Below are 22061 nucleotides of genomic sequence, written 5' to 3'. Positions count from 1 at the left end.
TTATCAACCCTCCTGTTCCTGACACTCTGCTCTACTTGCCATGGGGATGGGCATTCACTGAGTGAAAACGAGCTTCTTCTATTCTAGGGGGGGCAATTCCCACAGGGCCACGGGACTCCCCTCAGGTCACCTCTTCCAAGAAGTCTTCTTCCTTTCCTCCTCCCCTTTCCTTCCCACTGTAGGCTGCTGACTGCTCTCCCCTGGACTGCCAGAGTCTTTGCTTTCCTCTAAATTGCTTTTATCACACTTCATCTTGAAAGCCTGTGTACTTATTTTAATTCCCTTGTAAAATGTCAGAGAAGGCAGAGGCTTTTTCCTGTTTTGCTCATTGCTATATGCCCGGTGCCCAGAAAAGTACTTAGAAGGCAGCCAATAAAAGTTTGAAAGTGTGTAAGACTGACTGCCAGAATAAATGAGTGAATGACTGTGTGGATTCAGCAGAGAACTTGAGCATCTAACACACAAGGTGCCTGGCCAGGGGCAAAAGTGATGCCAAGAGGAAGGGGCAGAAAAGCATGAGGTTTTACAGAGACTTCAAACACAAGTAGCCTGGGAAAGAACACAGACTTTCGCCAGACACACTGCTGTATGATTTTTGAAACAGTTTCTCAATGGTATTTGTAAACTGGGATACTCAACTCATTCTGTTATTTTGAGAATTACCTGAACCATAAATATACAAATACATGCACACAGTGCTTTGTGGATAGTAGGCATTCAGTAAATGTTTGACTTTTTTTCTTATCCCTTTGTGTTATAGTTTGGTCTAGTTATTTCTATACCTATGAAAAGCTGATCACAAATTTCTAGAAAAAAAATGTACTGGACAAAATTATTTTTAATTTTTTAAAAGATAAACCATGCTATAAGGGCAAAGGGAAGGTACCCAAACTCCTGCAGGTCAGGCCTCCTGGCAAATAGATGTGGGTGTGTAGCACATGTTGAAGTAATGGGCCCCAGAGGGGGTTTTCAGGGGTGAGTTTTGTATGGCACAGAATCTCACATATTTTAATGGTGAGACATAAAGTTATTCTCAGAGCAAGGAAAACCTTCTCTCTTATGGATTTTATTACCCTTTCTCTTGATGGGACAAACACATACAATATTAAATTCTGTCCTAGAGCCACTTGGCTAAATGTGTGGATGCCTAGGGCCAAAAATACATTCATCGATTTGGGGATTAAGACCTACTTATATGCTTTTCAAACAGATATTTCTGTTCACCTCGAAGCACTTGTGCTTGTGTTAGGCTGGATGGCTGGGGGCACTGGTCTTCTACGCACAAAAATAGACTCCTCGCGATCATTAGAGCAGCAAGTAGGATTGCTGGCCGTGACCAGCCTGTGCCTGGCGAGCTGACATGCTCAGGGATGAGGAATGTAGGGTTTTTAGAGCAGACTGCTGGATCCACAGGCTCACTCAAGGCCTCCCTGGCAGAGCAAGGAACCTCGCCACAGCAGAGATTTTTGCAGAGAAATGAGGGAAATAAGTCATGGCACGAGAACAGCTAGAATAAATATTCCTGCTGCCAGTAGCATAGAGACTCTGTAAACTAATTTAACAAGCACAAGCTTTTATTGCCTCCACAGAATCTCATGGCTCCTATATCTGGTGGCAACACAATCAATCGCTACTGGAATTGTCATTGTCTTTGAATTATTAGCTTACCTACCATTGTATTGTATTATCAGCCAGGTGGAATTTTGTCAGTGTTTTTAGTTGTTGTATTTTTTGCTTATTTTGGACTTTGTTTGCCCATATGGATGTGTGACAGACTGTGTTCAAAGGTGGATCCACCTTTCTACTGTGTACTTTATCCTTCAGCATTTTCATTGTAAATGATAAACGTTATTATATTTTAATGCATCCCTCTTCTTCATTTGGTTAGTCAATGTATTTGGCTGATATTAACCAAAGCCAGATAGAGAGCAGTGGGTGTTGGAGGCAGGAAACACAGCTAAGGGAGGTGGGAATTCATCACAGTAGCTTGGCTACAATTCAGTGTCTGGGGACAGGCTGTTTGTTCAAAGGTGGGAGAGAGAGAAGTGGTAACAGGGAAGGAGAGAATGGAAACGAGAGCCTGGCTGACAGGTGGAGGAGGAGGAGAAGCTAGGTATAAACACAAGGTAGGAATGGCAGCAAATTGCTGCTTGGCACCCTAGGGGAGACTGCCGGGTAGCCTGTGGTTTGGCTCTGGGGGAGGGGCAGATGGTAATTAGGATAGAGGAGGTGGTTTGAAAGGAGAAAGCTTCTCCAGCACTGCTACCCTGTAGGAAAACTCACATCCACACAGAATCTAAGACACTGAGACACAGCTGGATGGCTGGATGGCTGGATGGCTGGATGCCTGGATAGATGGGTGGGCAGACAGACAAACAGATGATTGTTTATAAGAAGACAGTAGCAATTTGAGGAACACCAAAGAGGACCCTGACCAAAATTACGTTCGCTGTGGGCCTTCAGGGATGCCACCCTTACAAATTCTTTCCTTTGCGTGGTTCAGGGTGTGGTCCTTGGGTCTCTGGATCAACATGAGCTTGTTTAGAAACTCGTGGGAGAGGGGACTAAGAATCTGCAGTTCAAGAAACTCTCCAGGTAAGTGTTATACATACTGATGTTTGGAATGCCTGGGCTACAGCATCATCTTTTGTCAGGTGTGAAGTCCATACTGACATCAGATCTTTTTTAATGGGCCACTGGTTAAAAGTCAGACAGGAAGAGAATAGGATAATAAATATTTTCTGGTGGAGAGAAGGGCCTTTCTAAGTGTCAGTGGATGGTCCGAAGCAGTAAGAACTCCTGGAAGTATCCTCAAGGTTGTTATGGGGGGAGAGAAAAGTCAAATTACCCTGAGTGCCACTCGGGTGTTAGGGACTAATATATTTTCCAAGGTTCAAATAAAGTGCCCACTCCTTCACAACTCATGTCACAGTCACCCACCTAACCCCAGAGAGAAGTCACCTGTGCTTCTGATGTGTAGAATTTTGTCTACACATCTTTATGGACTTCACTTACTCATTCATTTAACAAATACTTATTGAGCACTTATCCAGTGCCAGACATGGTTGTAGGCATTGGGGCAGAGTTGTGAACAAAGGAGACAAAAAGGTCTGCCCTGTGGAGCTTAGATTCCAAAGTGGAAACACTTAGTAAGAAAAGTAAATACATGTCAGATAAATGCTAAGGGGGAAATACAGTAGGAAATAGTAATAGGAAGTGGGTGAATACAAAAGGAAGCTGTAATTATAGATAGCCCTGCAAGACCTCTTTGAGAAAGTTATGTTTAAATTAAGACCAGAAGGACTAACGGAAGTGAGCAGAGGGACTACCCAGGGAAAGTGGCATTTAAGCAGAGGCAACAGCAAGATTGAAGGCCCTGAGGCAGGGCCTGCCGGTATGTTCCCAGTACCCAGGTGGCCTTTTCGGCTGGAGGAGAGCAGGCAAGGGAGAGCCCTAGGAGATGAGGTCAGATGGCTCTGAGCGGACCCATCACCTGGGCCTCGGAAAGCTTTTGTAGATTTTAGAAACATTTTGTCCTTTACAAGATGGAAATTGGTGAAGAATTTTGACCTGGTGAGTTTTATGGTCACTGTTCACTTTGACAACATCCCTGGTTATTTTGTTGAGAATAACTGATGGGGGGAAAGTTTGATAGAAGAATATTTTTCAAAAGCTATTGCAATCATCCAAGGGAGAAATAATGGTAGCTTGGACCAGTGTGGCAGCAGAGAAGGTGGTGAGAGATGACCCACTCTGAATATATTTTGTAAGTTTGGCCAATAGGTAGCGTAAGAGAGCACAAGAGGCCCTGACGGGTTTGGCTCAGTGGATGGAGCATGGGCCTGTGGACTGAAGGGTCCCGGGTTCGATTCCGGTCAAGGGCATGTACCTTGGTTGCGGGCACATCCCCAGTGGGAGGTGTGCAAGAGGCAGCTGATTGATGTTTCTCTCCCATCAATGTTTCTAGCTCTCTATCCCTCTCCCTTCCTCTCTGTAAAAAAATCAATAAAATATTGTTTTTAAAAAAAGAGAGAGAGAGAGAGCACAAGAGGAATGAAGAAGAACTCTAAGGTTTGGGGCCTGAGCAACTGGAAAAGGGCTGTTGTCATTTGTTGCTATGGGAAAGGCTGTATGGAGAACAGCTTTGGGGGAAAAGGTAAACACTTACACACTCAGAGGTAGAGTGAGCAGCTCTGCTGGTTTGCCTGGGGCTGAGGGTTCCCAGCACACAGGACTTCTGAGAAAACTTGAAGCTGGCTGAGATGACTGACCACCTGCTCAGAGGTCCGGGAGATGAATGAGAACCCGGTGAAAAGGAATAGCAGAGCCACAGGAGACATGTTGCCCTGGGAGCCAAGTAAATAACAAGTTTCAAGTAGAAGACAGCTCTCAACTCTGCCGGGTGTTGCTGATGGGGCAGTAAGATAGGGGCTGATAGTTGACCACTGGATTTAGCAACAGAGAGGTCACAGGGAACCTTGCCAAGAGCAGTTTGAGTGAAAGGAGCGAGACTGAAAGCCTGATTTTAGTGATTCGAGACTATTTTAGTCAGCTCAGATGGCTCTAACAAAAACACCATAGACTGTAGCTTAAACAACAGAAATGTATTCTCACAGTTCTGGAGGTGGGAAGTCCAAGATCAAGGTGCCAACAGATTCAGTTCCTGGTGAGAGTCCTCCTTCTGGCTTATAGACAACTATCATCTTACTGCGAAATCACACTTTGTTCAGAGTGTGTATGTGTGTGTGTGTGTGTGTGTGTGTGTGTGTGTGTGTGTCTGTGTGTGTGTGTGTGTGTGAGAGAGAGAGAGAGAGAGAGAGAGAGAGAGAGAGAAAGAGATTGATTGCTTTTTCTTCTTATAAGGACACCAATCCTCAGTCCTATAAGATTAGGACCCCACTCTTAAAATCTCACCTAACCTTAATTACCTCCTAAAGATCCTATCTTCAAATACAGTCACACTCCAGGTTAGGGCTTCAGCATATGAATTTGGGGAGGGACACAATTCAGACTATAGCTAAGAGAGAAATTGGGAAGAGCAAACAACACCCTCGGGAAGTTTTCCTGCATAGAAAAGGAAAAAAGTGAGTGGTAGCTGAAGGATATATAGGATCAAAAGAAGGTTGTTATTTGCTTTAAGGTGGGTAGAAGGGGAAAAGGTATGTGTTATGATGATGGGAATAATCTGGTAAAGAGGGAATGGGGTCCCTAATTAGGTTAGAGGGAGTGGGACCTAAGGACAGCTGGGATGGACTGAACAAGGAGCAAAGATGGTTCATCTTCTGAAACAGGAGAAGACACAAAATGTGTGGACACAAATTCATATAGGTCCATAGATGTAGTAATTCCCTTCCAATTACTTCTGTGTTCTTGGTGAAATAGAAAAGAAAGGTCATCAGCTAAGAGTGATGATGATGAGAGGAGCTGACGGCAATTTGAGGTCAGAGGAAAGGGTAGCAGAGTCTGCTACAAAAGTAGGAGAGTGGTGGACCAAGGGAATGAAATATAAGTGCTAGGGAGCATTAGGGGCCCACTTAGCACTGAGCAGCCCTTTAGAATGGAAGTCAAACACTGGCACCTTAGCACAACTCATTACGATGCATCCCTGGAAGGAAGTTGCACAAAGAAGATGGGAAGACTTGGGATCTGGTCAGATTTTCACCATTTACTTATGCGAGTCCCTTAACTTCTCTGACTCCCCTTGTATTTTTATCTGTAAAATCAGGATATTCACATCTGCACTGCCTTCCTCAGAAAAATCATGAGGTGGAACATGAGGGATATCTTCAAAAAGATCAATTGCTAAACACATCAAGCTTACTTGGATACAATTAGAACAGCACAAAAAGGTGTGAGGCCCTAGGAGTTCCCAGGTCGAAATGTGGGAAAAGAGAAAGAAAAGGAAGTTGAAGCGGACACACTCTGCCAACAACTACAGGCTGCTGTGGCCCAGGGCTGGTTGAGGCTAGTTCAGCTGAGGACACAGCACTCAGCAGACACCCAAGGTGGGGGCTGCCACTGGCCCCTATACACTCTTTTCGTGAGTTAGAAATGGGTGCCCCTTCCTCAAGACCCTTTACTTCCACTTGTCAAAAACTTGTCCTGATATACCTACTTTCTTAGAATAAGATATTTTCTTGATCTATTCCTGATAAATTGTTGAAACAAATGTGAAAATCTAGTGTTATTGTGTGAATCATGCCCCCTAGGGTTGTGTAGTGCACAACACCACACAGCAGTTCTGTCTTGGTTGACCTTCAACACTAACCAGCCCCTTCACTGTACACCACCTCACGATGAGTCCTTCATGTCTATATATAAAATAATATAAAATATAATGTTTTTAAAATCAAAATTAAACATTATTGGTTTTTGTGCTTTAGACTATATATATACTCTTGGTATGCCTGGATTAGAAATGATCTTTGAAGATCACTGACTTCCAAAAAGAATTTTAACATGTACATTCAAGCAGGATGGAATTTAATGGTACATATATATTATTTGCACTGTTCTGTTAAAAACTAAGCAACCATTTAAAGAACTAACTAGACTCATTTCATTTGGGTCCATTTTTCTAGTCAAATCATATGGATTAGAAGCTGAATTTAAGGAAAGTTGTTCAGCAAGGTCAAATCCAGTTTTCCTTTCTCACACAGACTTTGTATCTATTTCTTGGATAATTGCCACCTTGTGAAATAATCACTAGTAATAGTTCTAGCTTAGTGAATTCCTGGTCTGGTACTCAGCTGAGAACTTTAAGTGTATTATTACACTTAATCCTATCAACCACCTTACGAGACCACTGTTATTCCCTCACCTTACAGATGAGAAAGCTGAAACTTGAAGAGGTAATCTTGCCCAAAGTAAATACCAGGAGTCAAGGTCTCACTCTTTCTCTTGGTATCCATAGCCACCTGTCCTCTGTCACAAGTGTGTCATTCTCCCTTGACACTTGATTAAATTATTATCAGGATAATTAAATGAGCCTTTTGGACTGCTTCAAGAATCATTAAATACCGTATCTCTTAAGTTTTTAAGGGCCTAGTTTAGCACTCGAAGACATACCATTGAAGCCAAAACCTATGGGTGGTATTTATCTGTGGAATAAAAGTTTAATTCAGCATCCTAAACACCATATATTCTCAGAGCAAGGCAAACAGAGCACCATAATTTGAAAAGTAACTCGGACAATAATATAATTTAAAGAAAATATTTCAGAGATGAAGTAATTCAAATCTTTTTTTTTTTCTTGGTCAAATAACTGAACAAAATTTCCCGTACAACGCCCTTCAATATTTTAATTTATTTAAAGCCCTGTCCCAGCTCACCTGTCATTCCTGCACTCTTTTATTTTTTTTAATATATTTTATTGATTTTTTACAGAGAGGAAGAGAGAGGGATAGAGAGTTAGAAACATCAATGAGAGAGAAACATCAATCAGCTGCCTCCTGCACACCCCCTACTGGGGATGTGCCCGCAACCCAGGTACATGCCCTTGACCGGAATCGAACCTGGGACCCTTCAGTCCGCAGGCCGAAGCTCTATCCACTGAGCCAAACCGGTTAGGGCTCCTGCACTCTTTTAGAAACTCCCCCTACTGGCCTAGAAGTGTTAACTTCCTTTTAACTAGCATACTAGAGGAAAATTTTGAAGTACTGCAGTAATTCATTTTCTTTGTCTACTTTTTTTTCTTTAACCCCTCTAGCTCATTATTTTGTTTTATTTTTTCAGGTACAGTGGATATTCAAAAGTGTTTTCTATTATTTTCAGGTGTACATAGTGGTTAGATAATTATATAATTTATAAAGTGATCCCCCCACCCCTGATAATTCAAGTACCCAGTTGGCATCATACCTAATTATTACATTATTGACTATTCCTTATGCTGAACTTTACACCCCATGACTATCTTGTAACTACCAATTTTCTTTGTCTACTTTGATGGAAACTATTCTTTTACTAAACTGTGAAGGTGAAATCAGAAGGAGAGTATGACATATCAGTTTTTAAATGGCCACATCCCATCCAATGAGACAAAGAAGTGAAGGACCCAGTGATTTTTTTTTAAATATATTTTATTGATTTTTTACAGAGAGGAAGGGAGAGGGATAGAGAATTAGAAACATCGATGAGAGAGAAACATTGATCAGCTGCCTCCTGCACACCCCCTACTGGGGACATGCCCGCAACCAAGGTACATGCCCTTGACCGGAATCGAACCTGGGACCTTTCAGTCCGCAGGCTGACGCTCTACCACTGAGCCAAACCAGTTTCGGCAAGACCCAGTGATTTTTAGGACAATGAGCATTAAGGAAGACACTTCAAGATCCTAAATTTCAGAAATTTACAGACTTTAAGTGTGAGGGCCAACCCCATTGACATCACAGATTCTTCCTGCAGTCACAATGCTGCTGAGCCATCCTGGAAAATACTCCAGAAATAGAAAGACTTTAGTCAGGATTCAATCAATATTCCTTAGTACTCTGGCTTTCAAAGAAAGAAAATTTTTTAAAGTCTCTGTTTCCCTTCAAAAAAAATCAAGTCAATAAAAAATAAAGCCAGGAAATCAAGCATCATGAGTTCAGGTATTTATCTCATGGATTACTCAAGGTCTCTGAATTTCTCATACTTTACTATCTGACTTATATTTCATATTATATATAAACAAGGTAATAAATCCCAAAGAAAACCATTGGATGGTTTGGGCACAATAGGGTGAGAAATCATTCCATATTATTTTAGAATAGTTTGATCTAAATGAGTGCATTTCAGCCAAGTTTTCTAAATGTATAATGGAAGTACCTGAGATGATAAGCTCTTCTAGCTGACTATAGATGTGAGTGGAGGGCCTTGGGGTGGGGCGATTGGGGTAGGTAAGCAGGAAAGAGGGGAGTATAAACCAAATTGGAAGACTCCCTTTAACCATTGCCATATGTACAATAATACAATTTAAAAAAATTACCACTGCAGAAATTCATGTGCCATAGTTCCTGATCTGACTCAGCATTCTGGTTGCCTAGATACAGATATAAACAAAAGTGTCTCTCCGACTGCAGAGGAACAGCCAGATGAACCTGATGGCCCCCTTCCTGGCTCATCCAGTGACCAGGAAAACAAAGTAAGTACTTTTAGCTAGTCTTATTAAAGATAGAATATTTTGTTCACCTTCTTTAAAGCTCAGCATTGCTTAGAGACTTCTAAGGAATCCTGGAAAAGTTGTTTTTATTTTCACTCTGCCCACATTTCCTGTTCGTTTGTTGTTGTTTTTTTTTTCTGCTTTGACAAAGTGACTAATGGCAACACAAGCTGAAAAAGCAAAAGGGGCTCCATTTTCAAATACATTCATTGGACTGACATTTAATATGTATGCTAAAAATTAACAAAATTATTTTTTAGTGAGATACAAAAGAAACTATGATAAAGTCAAGGTATAGATGGCATCTGTAACATGAAAAAGAGGTCAGCTAAATGGAATGTTTCTTTTATTGGTACTTGTCATAGCTTCCCCATTGGTGAAAAAGAACATTCAAAAAAAGAAGTGTTTTCAGATGTTGCTTTTTAATTCCCATGACACCTGACCAGTAGGTGCAGTTTCTTGTGACGGAAAGAGCACTGGGAAGATAGCACAATGTCAAGCACTGATATTTTGTTTCTAGTGGCTGTACCACACGATAGCTGTGTGACTTGCAGCAATGGTCTTAACGTCTCTGTTTCTTTTTCTGTGAAACGGGCTAATTAAGCCTGTCATTCAAAGAAGTAGGGTTTGATTGGGCCACTAAGGTAAAGAGCTTAGCGTGTAGGAAGGACTCAGTCAATAGCTATAATATAATTATTATCATTACCCATATGATCTTGAATAAGTCCATTACTTCTCTGCTCCTCAGATTCATTACCTATAAAAATAATCATCTTAAATTCTTTCTGTAATAAAGAAGGATTTCATTTACTTAAAATAACTGTTATTCTTTTGATAAAATCACATGACATATGGACGTATTTTTTAGGCAATTAAACCATAAAGGGCCACAACGTTTTCAAGTATTATTCTGCAAAAGTGAAAACTGATGCATGTAAAAATTCCCATAATAAGCATCAAGTTGTTTTATGTAATAACATTCTAGCTTGTAGGAATAGGGATGAAACAGAGCTGAAACAGAAACTCCCTACATGCAATTAGCAAAGTTATTAAATTTACTGTTAGATATATAAAAAAATTGCACAGAAATAAAGAGGAAATATATGCCATAAAGTTAACGACTTTTGCTCAAAGCAGAATTATAACTGAAAACATTTTTTCTGCATCTTTCATTTTTCTATATTCTTAAAAATTTCATCCTTTATCAGGTTTAACATATGTTTAAAAGTTTATGACTTGTAGGTGTGTTAAGAGGATGCTACTTATGGTTTTCCAAATAAGACTAAAAATTAATAAAATAAAAATAAAACATATGTAGCCAATTGTTTCACTTGAGAAGGAAAAAAGACGACAATAACCCAGTAATTTAGTGTCCTTGGACAAAATAGTCATCATTACTGTCTCATTCCACAAACACTTACCAAAGGGCTACTAGGTGCCACACTTATAGGGACCAGCCAGTTGCTGAGGAAATACCACAAACAGACTCCCGCAGGCCAGGGGCAGCAGTGGAGAGCTGAGGAGGAAACAGCTGGCATTAGTAAGTGAGGAACCCAGGGTCAGCACTGTTCCAGCAGAAAACTGGGGTGAAAACAAGAACAGGAGCAGGCCAGTCGTGGTCTCTAGGGTGTGAGGGTGGTTTGCACAATATGAACCTGGGCACCCAGTGGATCATTATATTCCTTCTGTAGGGAAAGACCAGGCTTCAGAGCAGCAGACCCATTGCAGACCCACTCAGCAATGGGGGGAGGGTCTAAAGCCTGTTCTGCTTGCCAGGCCAGGCCAGGCCAGGTCAGGAGAGCCTTTCTGTTGTTAGCTTCCTTGGTAATTGACTTTTTTTTTTTTTTTTTTTTTTTTTTGTCTCACTGGAGGAGCTAGATTTCCAATTAAGTTTCTTAGGCCTTAAATTGAGAATAAGTGGTAATTCCTTAAGCATTTGCAAAATGAACAATTTCTGTATGTGGGTCTCAACATATTCTGCTCACCATCGCATTATACAATAACATAAAGCAAGAAAAAATATCCTAGGGACATATTTTGTTTAAGTTTTAAAATGAGATGGGATTCCACTCTTCTCTCCTATTGAATCTAGTTCAGTGACAGGTTATTAAAATGAAGATAAAAATGTGTCCTGTTCTTAAACTTAAAATAAAAGAGCATTAGAGTTGAAAACAGTTTCATAGCATATGCAAACACAGTGAGTACATTTTGATCCTCTTTCTTCCTACAAATGCTGCAAAATTATGAACTTTAATGCAAATAGAACTTTCTAGTGATGCCATTTTTTAAAAATAGCTAAGCATTCATATGGTCAACTATGTTTAGTACTAGTAAGTTATGTACATAACTGTGCTCTGACTTTTTAAAATATATGTTTTAATTTATTTCAGAGAGAGGAAAGGAAAGGGAGAGACAACGAGAAACATCAATGATGAGAGAGAATCATTGATCGGCTGCCTTCTGCACGCCCCACACTAGAGATTGAGCCTGCAACCCCAGGCATGTGCCCTGACTGGGAATCGAACTGTGACTACCTAGTTCATAGGTCAATGCTCAACTACTGAGCCACACTGGCTGGGCAACTGTGCTCTAACTTTTATTTCTCATTGGCTATAATAAACTGGCACCCAGTTTTATTAGCAAACAAAACTGCCTCGATAGACTAGTTTTATCATTTTGGGCTTTTTTTTTTTTTTAGAAAATTAGCTGATTTCCCTTGGAATTCAGTATGTCAGGAATAATTCACTCTGTAAGGACTTCTTTAGTAACTCAGCCAATAATCACTGGATATTTCATTTAAAAAGTATCTAAGAATAATCTATTACTTTGACCTTTCCCAAAAGTTTTTCCTATGATACCAAATCTGTGAAATGCAGCTCCCCGATGTCTTCCCAGAACTTGACTTTAGTTTTGGTCTCTAGCAATACAAAAGGGGCCTGTGCAAGATTAACTGGGCTGATGGTCTATGATCTATAGTTTTTAGTTTAAAATTTAAAAATTTATGTAAGGATAAGATAGATAGGAATTTCCCCAATGGTACATTTTAAAGCCATGACCTTTGTTTTAGGTAAGATTATCTCCAGTCAAAATGTCAACCAAGAACTCTACAGATCTAGTTGAATATGTTGACAAGTAAGTCTAAATTATAACTAGTTTTAACTACTTACTGTATTTAATGATTCAGTTAGAGATTAAAGGGGTTGAAAAAGATCTTTAGTTCATCCAAACTAGTTTCTGATTTTGAAAGAGACTGCATTAAACCATCTGAAAAAGACAAGCCTCTCTATCCTATTCCTTTCTGACAGAGCAAGCTGATTTTACTGTCTGCTCTTTAATAACCTCCCTAGGTTCTCATATATTTATGAATGAAACTAGAGGCCCAGTGCACAAAATTTGTGCATGAGTAGGGTCCCTAGCAGCTGCCAGCTGCCAGCCGGGGCCTTCCTTCGTTCCGCGCCACCCTGATGGTCAGCACACGTCACAGTGAGCAATCGAACTCCCAGTCGATCGAACTCCCGAGGGGACACGTTGCATGTTAGGCTTTTATACAGATAGATAATACAGCATAGGCAATGTGTGACATACTAGTACAAGTTCTGACATATGTAACTATGACTTTACAAATAAACCAAATAAATCTTTTAACATTTCAAGATCAAAAGTCAGGAAAATTTGAAATATATTAAATTAATCATCAGAAAATTTTGATTGAGCTGTGTACAGTGCCTCACCTGGAGCTCATCCAGGGGAGGCCTACAGAAGAGGGACAACTCTGGGGAAGTGGAAACATAATCTGCTAATGACACATGTGCAATGTCCAAAAGATCCTAGAATTCCAGTTTGAAAAGGTGAGATCACAACAGGCAATGCATATTAATTCTGTTGTTTTCTATTCCATTTGTCAGAGGAGGATTTATTCTTTTTTTTTTTTAATATATTTTATTGATTTTTTTACAGAGAGGAAGGGAGAGGGACAGAGAGCTAGAAACATCGATGAGAGAGAAACATCGATCAGCTGCCTCCTGCACACCCCCCACTGGGGATGTGCCCGCAACCAAGGTACATGCCCCTGACCGGAATCGAACCTGGGACCCTTCAGTCCGCAGGCCGACGCTCTATCCACTGAGCCAAACCGGTTTCGGCAAGAGGATTTATTCTTATACATCAATTAATGTTTGCAGAGAACTTGGGATTTAGTATCGGGCTTTCTACAGTTTTCTGTGTGACCTCAGTCAGTCTCACAATGTCTTTGGGCTTTGGTGCTTTCATTTGCCAAATGAAGAGGTTAGATGAGACGCTCTCTAGGACCCACTGCAGCTTGTAAATAATTCTGGCTCTAAAACTATACATCAAACAACAGGTGACCTTGAGAAAAGTAAAAGTTCTTCTCTTTTCTGGGCAATCTCTGCCCCCTCTATAAAATGGAGTGAGGTTTTAAGGTGGATGGTGAGCAGCCTGAGCCCCAAGGGCTGTCTTATTCAAGGTAAGACCCAGATTTCATTTCCAGGATGTGGATTAGAAAGATGACTCTACTTTCTATTTCTCAGCTCTGCCCACAATTTCTCATAAATATTCTTTTATGTAGTAAAGTAAATGGCTAAGATTTAAGAACATACATTATTTGCCCAGGGGATTTAATTTTGAATGGAAAACAAATTCCACCCATAATTTTTTTTTTATTTTCTTCAATCGACACTCTTTAAAACATTTCTTACTATTGAATCAAATAATTTATAAGGTCTCTTCTGTCCTTAAGATTCTTTGGTCTTCAAGAATTGGTTATCACCATTTATTCACTTAACAAATATTTACTGAGTATCTACTAAGTGCCAGGCACTATGCTGGGCACTTGGAGAGCCATCAGTGAACAAAAGAGACAAAGATCCCTGCCCTCATGGAGCTTCTGTTCTGGCAGGAAGAAGGGAAACACATTGTAGAAAGTCTGACAAAGGTAGGCCTCATTGAGAAGTTGACATTTGAGTAGAGACCAGATGAGGAAGTTGGCCATGTGGACATCTTAAGGAAGAGCAAAGTTTCTAAGGCAGGAAATTCCTGTAGTGTGGCAGAAACATCAATGAGGTGAAGAGGGCTGGAATTAAAAGGAGAGAAGTATAAACTTGAACTGTGATGCTATCTTGATGAGGGGAAATGAAATTGCTTTGTAATGAGGAGCTGTCTGCACTGGGCTTTAGCCAATATGTACCTCAGGTATTCTCTCAGTAGTACGTTTTGGGAAGATGAAGGTCTGGCTGACATCCAAAGAATGGCATTTAAAATTTAGATACATAAAACTATCAGTAAGTCAAATGGGCAAAATAATCAATGATTAATGATTTCTCTTTGTGGTAGAATATGGCATTCAGGCTCTGGAAAGTATACATCTTCAAGATCTTCTTCTTAGTACCATGGCAGATATTTTATTAGACCGTGATGTATTGCTACATGATGGAGATGGATATTTCACATTACAGTACACAAGAAAGGAAGACAAAACGCTGTTGTTTGAGCTTTCTATGGGATAAGTCATGTTAGGTTGGAGATCTTTCAGGTTTTGTTTTGCAATATCATATCCTTCTTTGAGAGCAATTAACTCCCACCTGCTTGCCTCCATAAAAAAACAAATCCCAACAGGTACATCATTAATTCTGTAATTTTATTTTTTAAATATATTTTATTGATTTTTTACAGAGAGGAAGGGAGAGGGATAGAGAGTTAGAAACATTGATGAGTGAGAAACATCTGTCAGCTGCCTCCTGCACACTCCCTACTGGGTATGGGCCCACAACCATGGTACATGACCTTGACCAGAATCGAACCTGGGACCCCTGAGTCCCCAGGCCGACGCTCTATCCACTGAGCCAAACCGGTTAGGGCTCTGTAATTTTATACTTTAAATGTACTGAACAAGAGGAGTTTGCCTCATACAACTTTTCTCCATAAAACACCCCCAATCAGTCTTCTTATCCAGTCTCCTCCTGGCCTGGCCACTGTTTCGAGTCCTCTCCTTCCCAAGCCCCTCCATGAAGACCTCAGTGCTGGCCTAACCCTACCGGCCTTGGTCTACTTCCTCCCAGACTTCACCCACAGAAACACGAATTGCCTCCCTCACCTCCCTAGAGCATTCAGCCCTCTGTAAAACTAAGCAATGGAGGCTGCTGTAGCCATCAAAATCCATCTGCCAGGGGGTTATAAATAAGCAATGGAGAAACTTTATAAAACATATTTTCAACTTCATTGCTACACACACACACACACACACACACACACACACACACACAGAGTATCCCAAAAAATGTATACACACTTTGAATAATTATTCATTCCCATGGGTTAAATCTGAAAAGAAACAAACATCAAGTGAGCTATCAGCTGCTAAGTGTGTATACATTTTGGGGAACACTCTCTCTCTAGATAGATAGATGATGGAAAGATGATAGATAGATGATAGATAGATAGATAGATAGATAGATAGATAGATAGATAGAGATTTATACTATATAGACATTATATATGGCAGGACTCTGCACTGCTCATGTAACTAGTCATATATTAGATCTCACAAAAATGAAAGTTTTCATAAGTTATTATGCCCTTTTGTGTTCTGGAAAGGGGTTAAATTTTCAAAATTTTGTATTTTGAGAATTATGGGTTGCCAAAATGGTTCTCAGAATCTTCTAAGTAAATTTAGTTCTCTATTCGCAAGAACAGAACAGGCAGAGAAGTGAGAGGCTATATGCACCGGCGCATCTGCCAGCAACAGCACAGCTCGTGCAAGTCACACCGAACTACAGAGAAACAGAATTCAGAGTTTGTGGAAAATCTGTGCAGATTCAGTTGCCAGCTGCATCATCAATGATTTATGTAATTCCCAAATCTCTCTCTCTGAAAGTCCCCCAGGAATTCTTCCTCCTGTGGTTAGTAACTCCATCTGGACTCGTCTGGAATATTCAGTTAAATTTCCTTTCACAGTTAAAGTCACATATGAGTCCCACTGATGTAACACATATACAAAGGAATGAAGCAGTGGTTTTTATTTGGAAAAGAATCATGGTGGCCACATTGTGCTGCAGCAAAAGGCCTCAGCTTTAACCTTTGGGTGACCTGATGATTTGGACAATGGTATCATTGGGAATCTCTCTGAGAAAACTGAGACTTCACACATTTGTGCTTCCAGTTGTTGATTTAGAAAAAACTGACTGGGAAACAACATTCTCTTTTCTTCTGGTAAATGGAAATAGGGGGAAATATAAGCTCTGTGTTCCTCTTGTAGGAATCATGTAGATAGAACCAAACAGAGCATCATTAGATGCTTCATTAAGCATCATTAGTAAGTGGTAATAACACTCCAACTAATAGTAAATCTTAGGTATAAAAAGAAATTTCAAAGAGGAACACCCTCCACTTAAATGTAAGATAACTTTATAATACAAATTTTAAGGAAAAGAAATAACCACAGTCCAGAATTTATATGTCACTTAATGTCCTCATGATTTCAGGCAAATACATTTACATAGCACTAGGTGTGCCCTCCTTAGCGGCTTCCTTCAGGGTGCCCAATAGCAACAACATTGAACCAGCCATGACAGGCAGGACCACAGACTGGCATGCCTTATTTCACTGACCCGTCTGCTGCCTTAGGTCTGCTTCCTTATCTCTTTCCAGCACAATCTTGACACCAGCCAATAGCACATTGGAACAATGAGTGCACATGGGTCCCTCATAACCCTGGACAGCAGAGCAGCTGTGTGGCACATGCTTCTCACACGTCATCTCAGAATTTACAACTATACAGTGAAGTAGGCCCTGTTGGCCCTGGTTTAAGATGAAGTAACTAAAACACTTGGTTGGTAAGTGGTAGAACCTATATTCTACCCTCAGTCTATCTTGCCTTCCAACGTGCCAGGCTGCTTCTGAATCCTATATAATGGAAAGGTAATATGTAAATTGACCCTAACGGTGGAACAACCGGGCACTATAACGCACATTGACCACCAGGGGGCAGACGCTCAATGCAGGAGCTGCCCCCTGGTGGTCAGTGCACTCCCACAGGGGGAGCGCCACTCAGCCAGAAGCCAGCTCATGGCTGGCTGGCGCAGCGATGATGGCAAGAGCCTCTTTGCAGCAGCCTCTTTGCAGCAGCGCTAAGGATGTCAACTAAGCCATTAGTCGGACATACCCCGAGGGCTCCCGGCCTGCCAGAAGGATGTCTGACTGCCAGATTAGGCCTGATCCCCCAGGGAGTGGGCCTAAGCCAGAAGGTGGATATCCCCCAAGTGGTCCCAGACTGCGAGAGGGTGCAGGCTGGGCTGAGGGACCCTCCCAAGTGCACAAATTTTTGTTCACCGGGCCTCTAGTATCTATATAACTTGAGAGCTCATATTCCATCTTTCACACGTCAGCAATTAATTATATACCCTGCCTTTTCTTATTACTGATTCACACGACCAGCCTTACACCAGTGCTGTTCAGTCTTTAGAATACATTAGGATCACCTAAAAACTTATTTATTTTTTAAATCTTCACTTGAGGATATGTTTTTATTGGTTTTTAGAGTGAGAGGAAGGAGGGAGGGAGGGAGGGAAAGAGAAATATCGATGTGAGAGAGAAACATCAATCGGTTGCCTCCCGCATGTGCCCAACCAGGGATTGAACCAGCAACCTTTTGGTGTATGGGACAATACTCCAGCCATTGGAGCCACCTGGCCAGGGCACGTAAGTGCTTATTTAAAATACATATTCTTGCTCTCCCTTTCACACCCACAAGATTATGATTTAGTAGGTCTATGGTAGAGCCAATGAATCTGCATTTTAACAGCATTCCTCCCTTTCCCACCCCCATAATATTAATTCAAGTTTCTTTGTAGGAAACACTGAATTAGACTAATTTCCTTGGGGGATGGAACTATAGTATATTGTGTATGGACTAGAGTAGACATTCAGTAAATCTGACTAACTGATATATTTCTATTGCAACTGAAATTGTTATTGGTAAGTTATTGATATAGATACAGTGTTCTCAGCTGCACATAAAAAATAAACACCAGACAAACAAACAAATTCCAACCAAAATGGCTTAAATGTAAGGACACTGATTAGTTCACATAAAAAAAAAAATCTAGAGTTTGATTAATTTAAAGGTTTAGCAACCTCATCAAGAACCCAAGTGTTTTCTTTCCTTCCTCCCTGCCATCCTCCTTCCCTCATTACCAAGTGGCTTTAAGTTCCAGTTATCCAGCACAGACATGACAACATCCAGCAAAGAGAAGGACAGTTTCCTCCTGAGTGTCTCTTCTTGAAGGCAAAGAAACCTTACCCAGAAGCCCCACGGCAGGCTTCTCCTGGAGTCTCACTGGCTAGAGTTGCTTCACATACTCCTACCTAAACCAACTGCATCCCAGCCCAGAACAACAGGACCACCATGATTAGCTTGCCTCCCCTGAAAGACACAGGGGGCAGGAGGATGAAGCAAATCAGGCAGAAGGGAAGGATGACTATTGGCAAGGTAACCTACAGTGTCTGCCACACTGAGAACTCCTCAGAGAAAATCTAAATGAGAGGAATGCAGCATAATTTACAAGGCTCTGTATAGAACTGAAGACTGAAGATCAGATACACTTTCACTGGCAAATTCAGGCTGCACATTGTCTAGAGGCGAGAAAGAAGCACTTGCTCAAGAAAAATAATGAGTGAATTTGCAGTCCACCACTAAGCTATGTGTCACCATCAGCTGGGCCCGACATCCTCCTCCCTCGGCCTGTGATTCATACATCCAGGGTAGCACTGTCAGCACGCTGGGGTTTTTAAGAGAATGGATTTTATCTAGACAAGGCTCTATTTGGTAATTTTCCAGAAGAACATTTTGAGTCAAATCTGATTAATGAAACCCCTTAGCAAAGCCTTCTTCATTGCTCAGATGTGCAAGTGGTAGGGAAGAGGAATCTCACCCAGGCAAAGGTATTTTATGCTGCTTAAGAGAGGAAACTGTAATCCTTGAAGCTCTTAGAACCTGTAGCTTTATGAAACCATTTTTTCCTCCAATTTTCCAACAACTGAGCCTTAAGTGAACAAACAGTCCAGCTAGAGAAGTCAGTCAGTCAACAAACACTCACTGACCACCTACTATGTGTCAGGAACTCTTTTCAGTGTTGTGGAACAAGTTAGCGTGCCTGCGCAAAGGGAGCTTTCATTCTAGTAATGGAGGGAAGAATATAAACACAAATAAGAAGATAAGTTTGGGTAATGACAAATGCTATTGAGAGGATGAAATGGGTTATTATGATAGAAACTGACTGAGGGGAAGGCTTGTCTCAGGAGGAGACATTGGAGGTGAGACCTAAACAATGAGGAGGCAGCCAGGAGTGACTGCAGAGAAAAGCTTTCCAAGCAGAAGAAACAGCAGGTGCCAAATCTCTGAGCTTGGAGCTAGCTTGTTGTTCGAGGAACAGAAAGAGGGCCTGTGTGGCTGAATGAAAGGGAATGGAGGGAATAGTGGGAGGAGATGAGGTTGGAAAGGCAGGCAAAGATTGTATTCTCAGAGAATGGGTAAGCCACCAGAGGGTTTTCGTAGGCAAGTGCTGTCATGTGCACTTTAAGAAAGACCCCTTTAGCTGCTGTGTGGAGGATGCAGTCTTTGTCAGGAGGGAAAGTAGAGGAGATAATAGTGGCCAAAACCAAGAAAGGAAGAAGTAAAGAAAGAGTGGATATGGAGCTTGGGGACACGTCTGTCTGTCATTCTGCTACCACTATATTAGGTCACATGAGTAGTGTTAATCAAATTGTGTCCCCTGCTGCTGCTGATTATCTCCTAGAAAGACAGGAACATGAGAGTTAACATTTGATTTTGGAGTCAGACATGAGTTTCAAATTCTGACCTTGCTATCTCCAAACTGTGTGCCCATTCCTTTTTCTGCCTCATACATTTCCTTCATCTGATCTCCCAAGTCTCTAGTTTATTCTTCAGTTAATCCCTCTGTCATCTTTATCCCATGTTTAATTTTTCTTTATTTCAGTTATGTTTTTCATGCCTAATATTTCTACTGGCTTACTTTTTATGTTTTCTAGTTTCTTGTTTTTATTTTGCTAATATCTTCCCTTATCTTTTCTCTTAATACATTCATTAGCTTTTTAACAATTTCTTATTGTATATATTTTTTATTTATCTCCTGTAGGAATCTGCTGTCCAGGAGCTTGTTTCATTGTTGGCCAGTTTTTTAAAAGACTGTGCTCCTCAAATGTCCTGTTCTTTTGGCCTGGGAGTTCACTTGCTCCCAGGGATTTCAGCTAGATGTTGGTCTCCAGTGGAGTATTGTCAGCTGCAGTGAGCAGGTGCTTTCCTACCTTGGGGACTGTGGAGGTAGACCAGTGTAGAAACAGCTGCCCAAGGTCAGTTGTTCCCCAAATTGGTTGTTATTATTGTTTCAGTTTCTTACCAATACAGGCCTCTCTCTGCCTTGCCTGATCTTAGTCTGAAATTTGTCCCAAGGCCATAAGGGGAGAAGCAAAAGCAGAACTACAGTGGCCCCTCTTCCCATTTTATGCACTTACAACTACGTCTGTCTCAGGCACCTGACTGAGGTCGGGCTCTCCAGGAAACAGGCTCAGAGACAGAGATTGGTTTACTATGGAGTGCTCTGGGATGCATACCTGTGCAAGTGAAGGAAGGGGAACAATTGAGAAGAAAGAAAAGTGATGTGATGGAATGCAAGGAAGTATCAGCTGATCCCAGGAGCTCTGGAGCCGGGATGGTCCTCAACGTTGTTCTGAGATAGAGCAAGTGTGTCAGGCCTTTAGACCCAAACACTGCCCAACATGGAATTTGAGCTGCCCTAGGAAGTGGGCATGGCCTTTGGCACAGTGTCTTCTTCACCAAGGCAGTTTCCAAAGAAGGCTAACAGCTGAGGGCTGTCCGCTGGCAGCACTCCCAGAAGCTGGGGAGTAAGTCCCCCGTTCCTGGCATATGACAGTACCCACTACACCTCCCACAGTCACCGGTATAAATACCACCCACTACCCAAGGGGGTTTTCCCGTTTTCTCATTTTCCCCTTTCTAGGACCTCTGAGATTTTAAGAGGGAGGGGAAATGGGAGAGAGTGGTCATGCAAATTCAGCAATTTGGTCAGGACCATGGTGAGCCCAGGAACTTGAACTCCCCAGGAGCTGGAACCCATTTCCTTCCTTCCTGTGCTCTGCCTCACCAGCTGTCATGTTGTTCAGGGGCAGATTACTTTACTGACTTGTTCACTCTAGACCTCAGCTCTCACTTGCTGAGAGCTTCGATTTTCCTGGGGAGCTGGAGCTAAGAGGATCCCCCGAGAACCAACCAGGGCTGAGCAGAGGTGCACTGTGTCTGAATGAGCCTCACCCATGGGCTCTGAGTAGCCACAGGAAGCCCTGGCCACGGGGGATAGCAGCATATTCCACGGGCCCCAAGTTTGTCCTGTGAACCCCACAGAACCCCCATCACTTCTCAGGCCCTAGACCCTCACCTCAGAACGACTCCAGATTTGCTTTCTAGCAATATTGTACTGATGGCATTGGGAGAACGGGGTGCAGGGAAAGGAACAGCTAGAGACAGAAGCCATTTACATGATGGTGACAGTGTTGTTTTTTAAATGTCCGTAAATCCATTTTTTAAAAGGTTAAGCCCAATTCTACCACTGCCCCCACCCAAGAGTGTAGGCTGAACTTAGTGACCTGCTTCTAAGGAACACACTAAAGCAAAAATGCAGGTGTATGACTTCAGAGACTAGGTCACAAAACTAAGCAAAGTAAATTAAAGAAAAAGACACAACAAAAGTAGCTAGTCCTTCAAGAAGTTTATCTGTGAAAGGAAGGAGTAACACACTAATGACAATGGGGCTATCAGGATCTTATGTTCTTTACCTTATTACTAAACTAGTCCCCTGGTGCACAGATTCGTGCA

General features: G+C 41.5%; 1 protein-coding gene across 1 annotated transcript in view; it reads left to right on the top strand.

Moving 5' to 3' along the window:
• Positions 1-8545: 8545 nt before the first annotated feature.
• Positions 8546-22061, top strand: part of FAM81B (family with sequence similarity 81 member B) — a gene marked incomplete at its 3' end in the record, with an annotated part of 54068 nt that continues 40552 nt past the window's right edge. Inside the window, exons 1-3 of the mRNA XM_080681130.1 lie at positions 8546-8588; positions 9024-9121; positions 12207-12271. Of these exons, the coding sequence (XP_080537256.1) occupies positions 8579-8588; positions 9024-9121; positions 12207-12271 (173 nt within the window). The 5' untranslated portion in view covers positions 8546-8578. The remainder of the gene's footprint in view (positions 8589-9023; positions 9122-12206; positions 12272-22061) is intronic.

The sequence above is a fragment of the Plecotus auritus genome (assembly GCF_963455305.1).
Source record: "Plecotus auritus genome assembly, chromosome: 7".
NCBI lineage: Eukaryota > Metazoa > Chordata > Mammalia > Chiroptera > Vespertilionidae > Plecotus > Plecotus auritus.
Note: the sequence above shows the minus strand (reverse complement) of the source record. Positions and strands in the feature narration are given on the sequence as shown.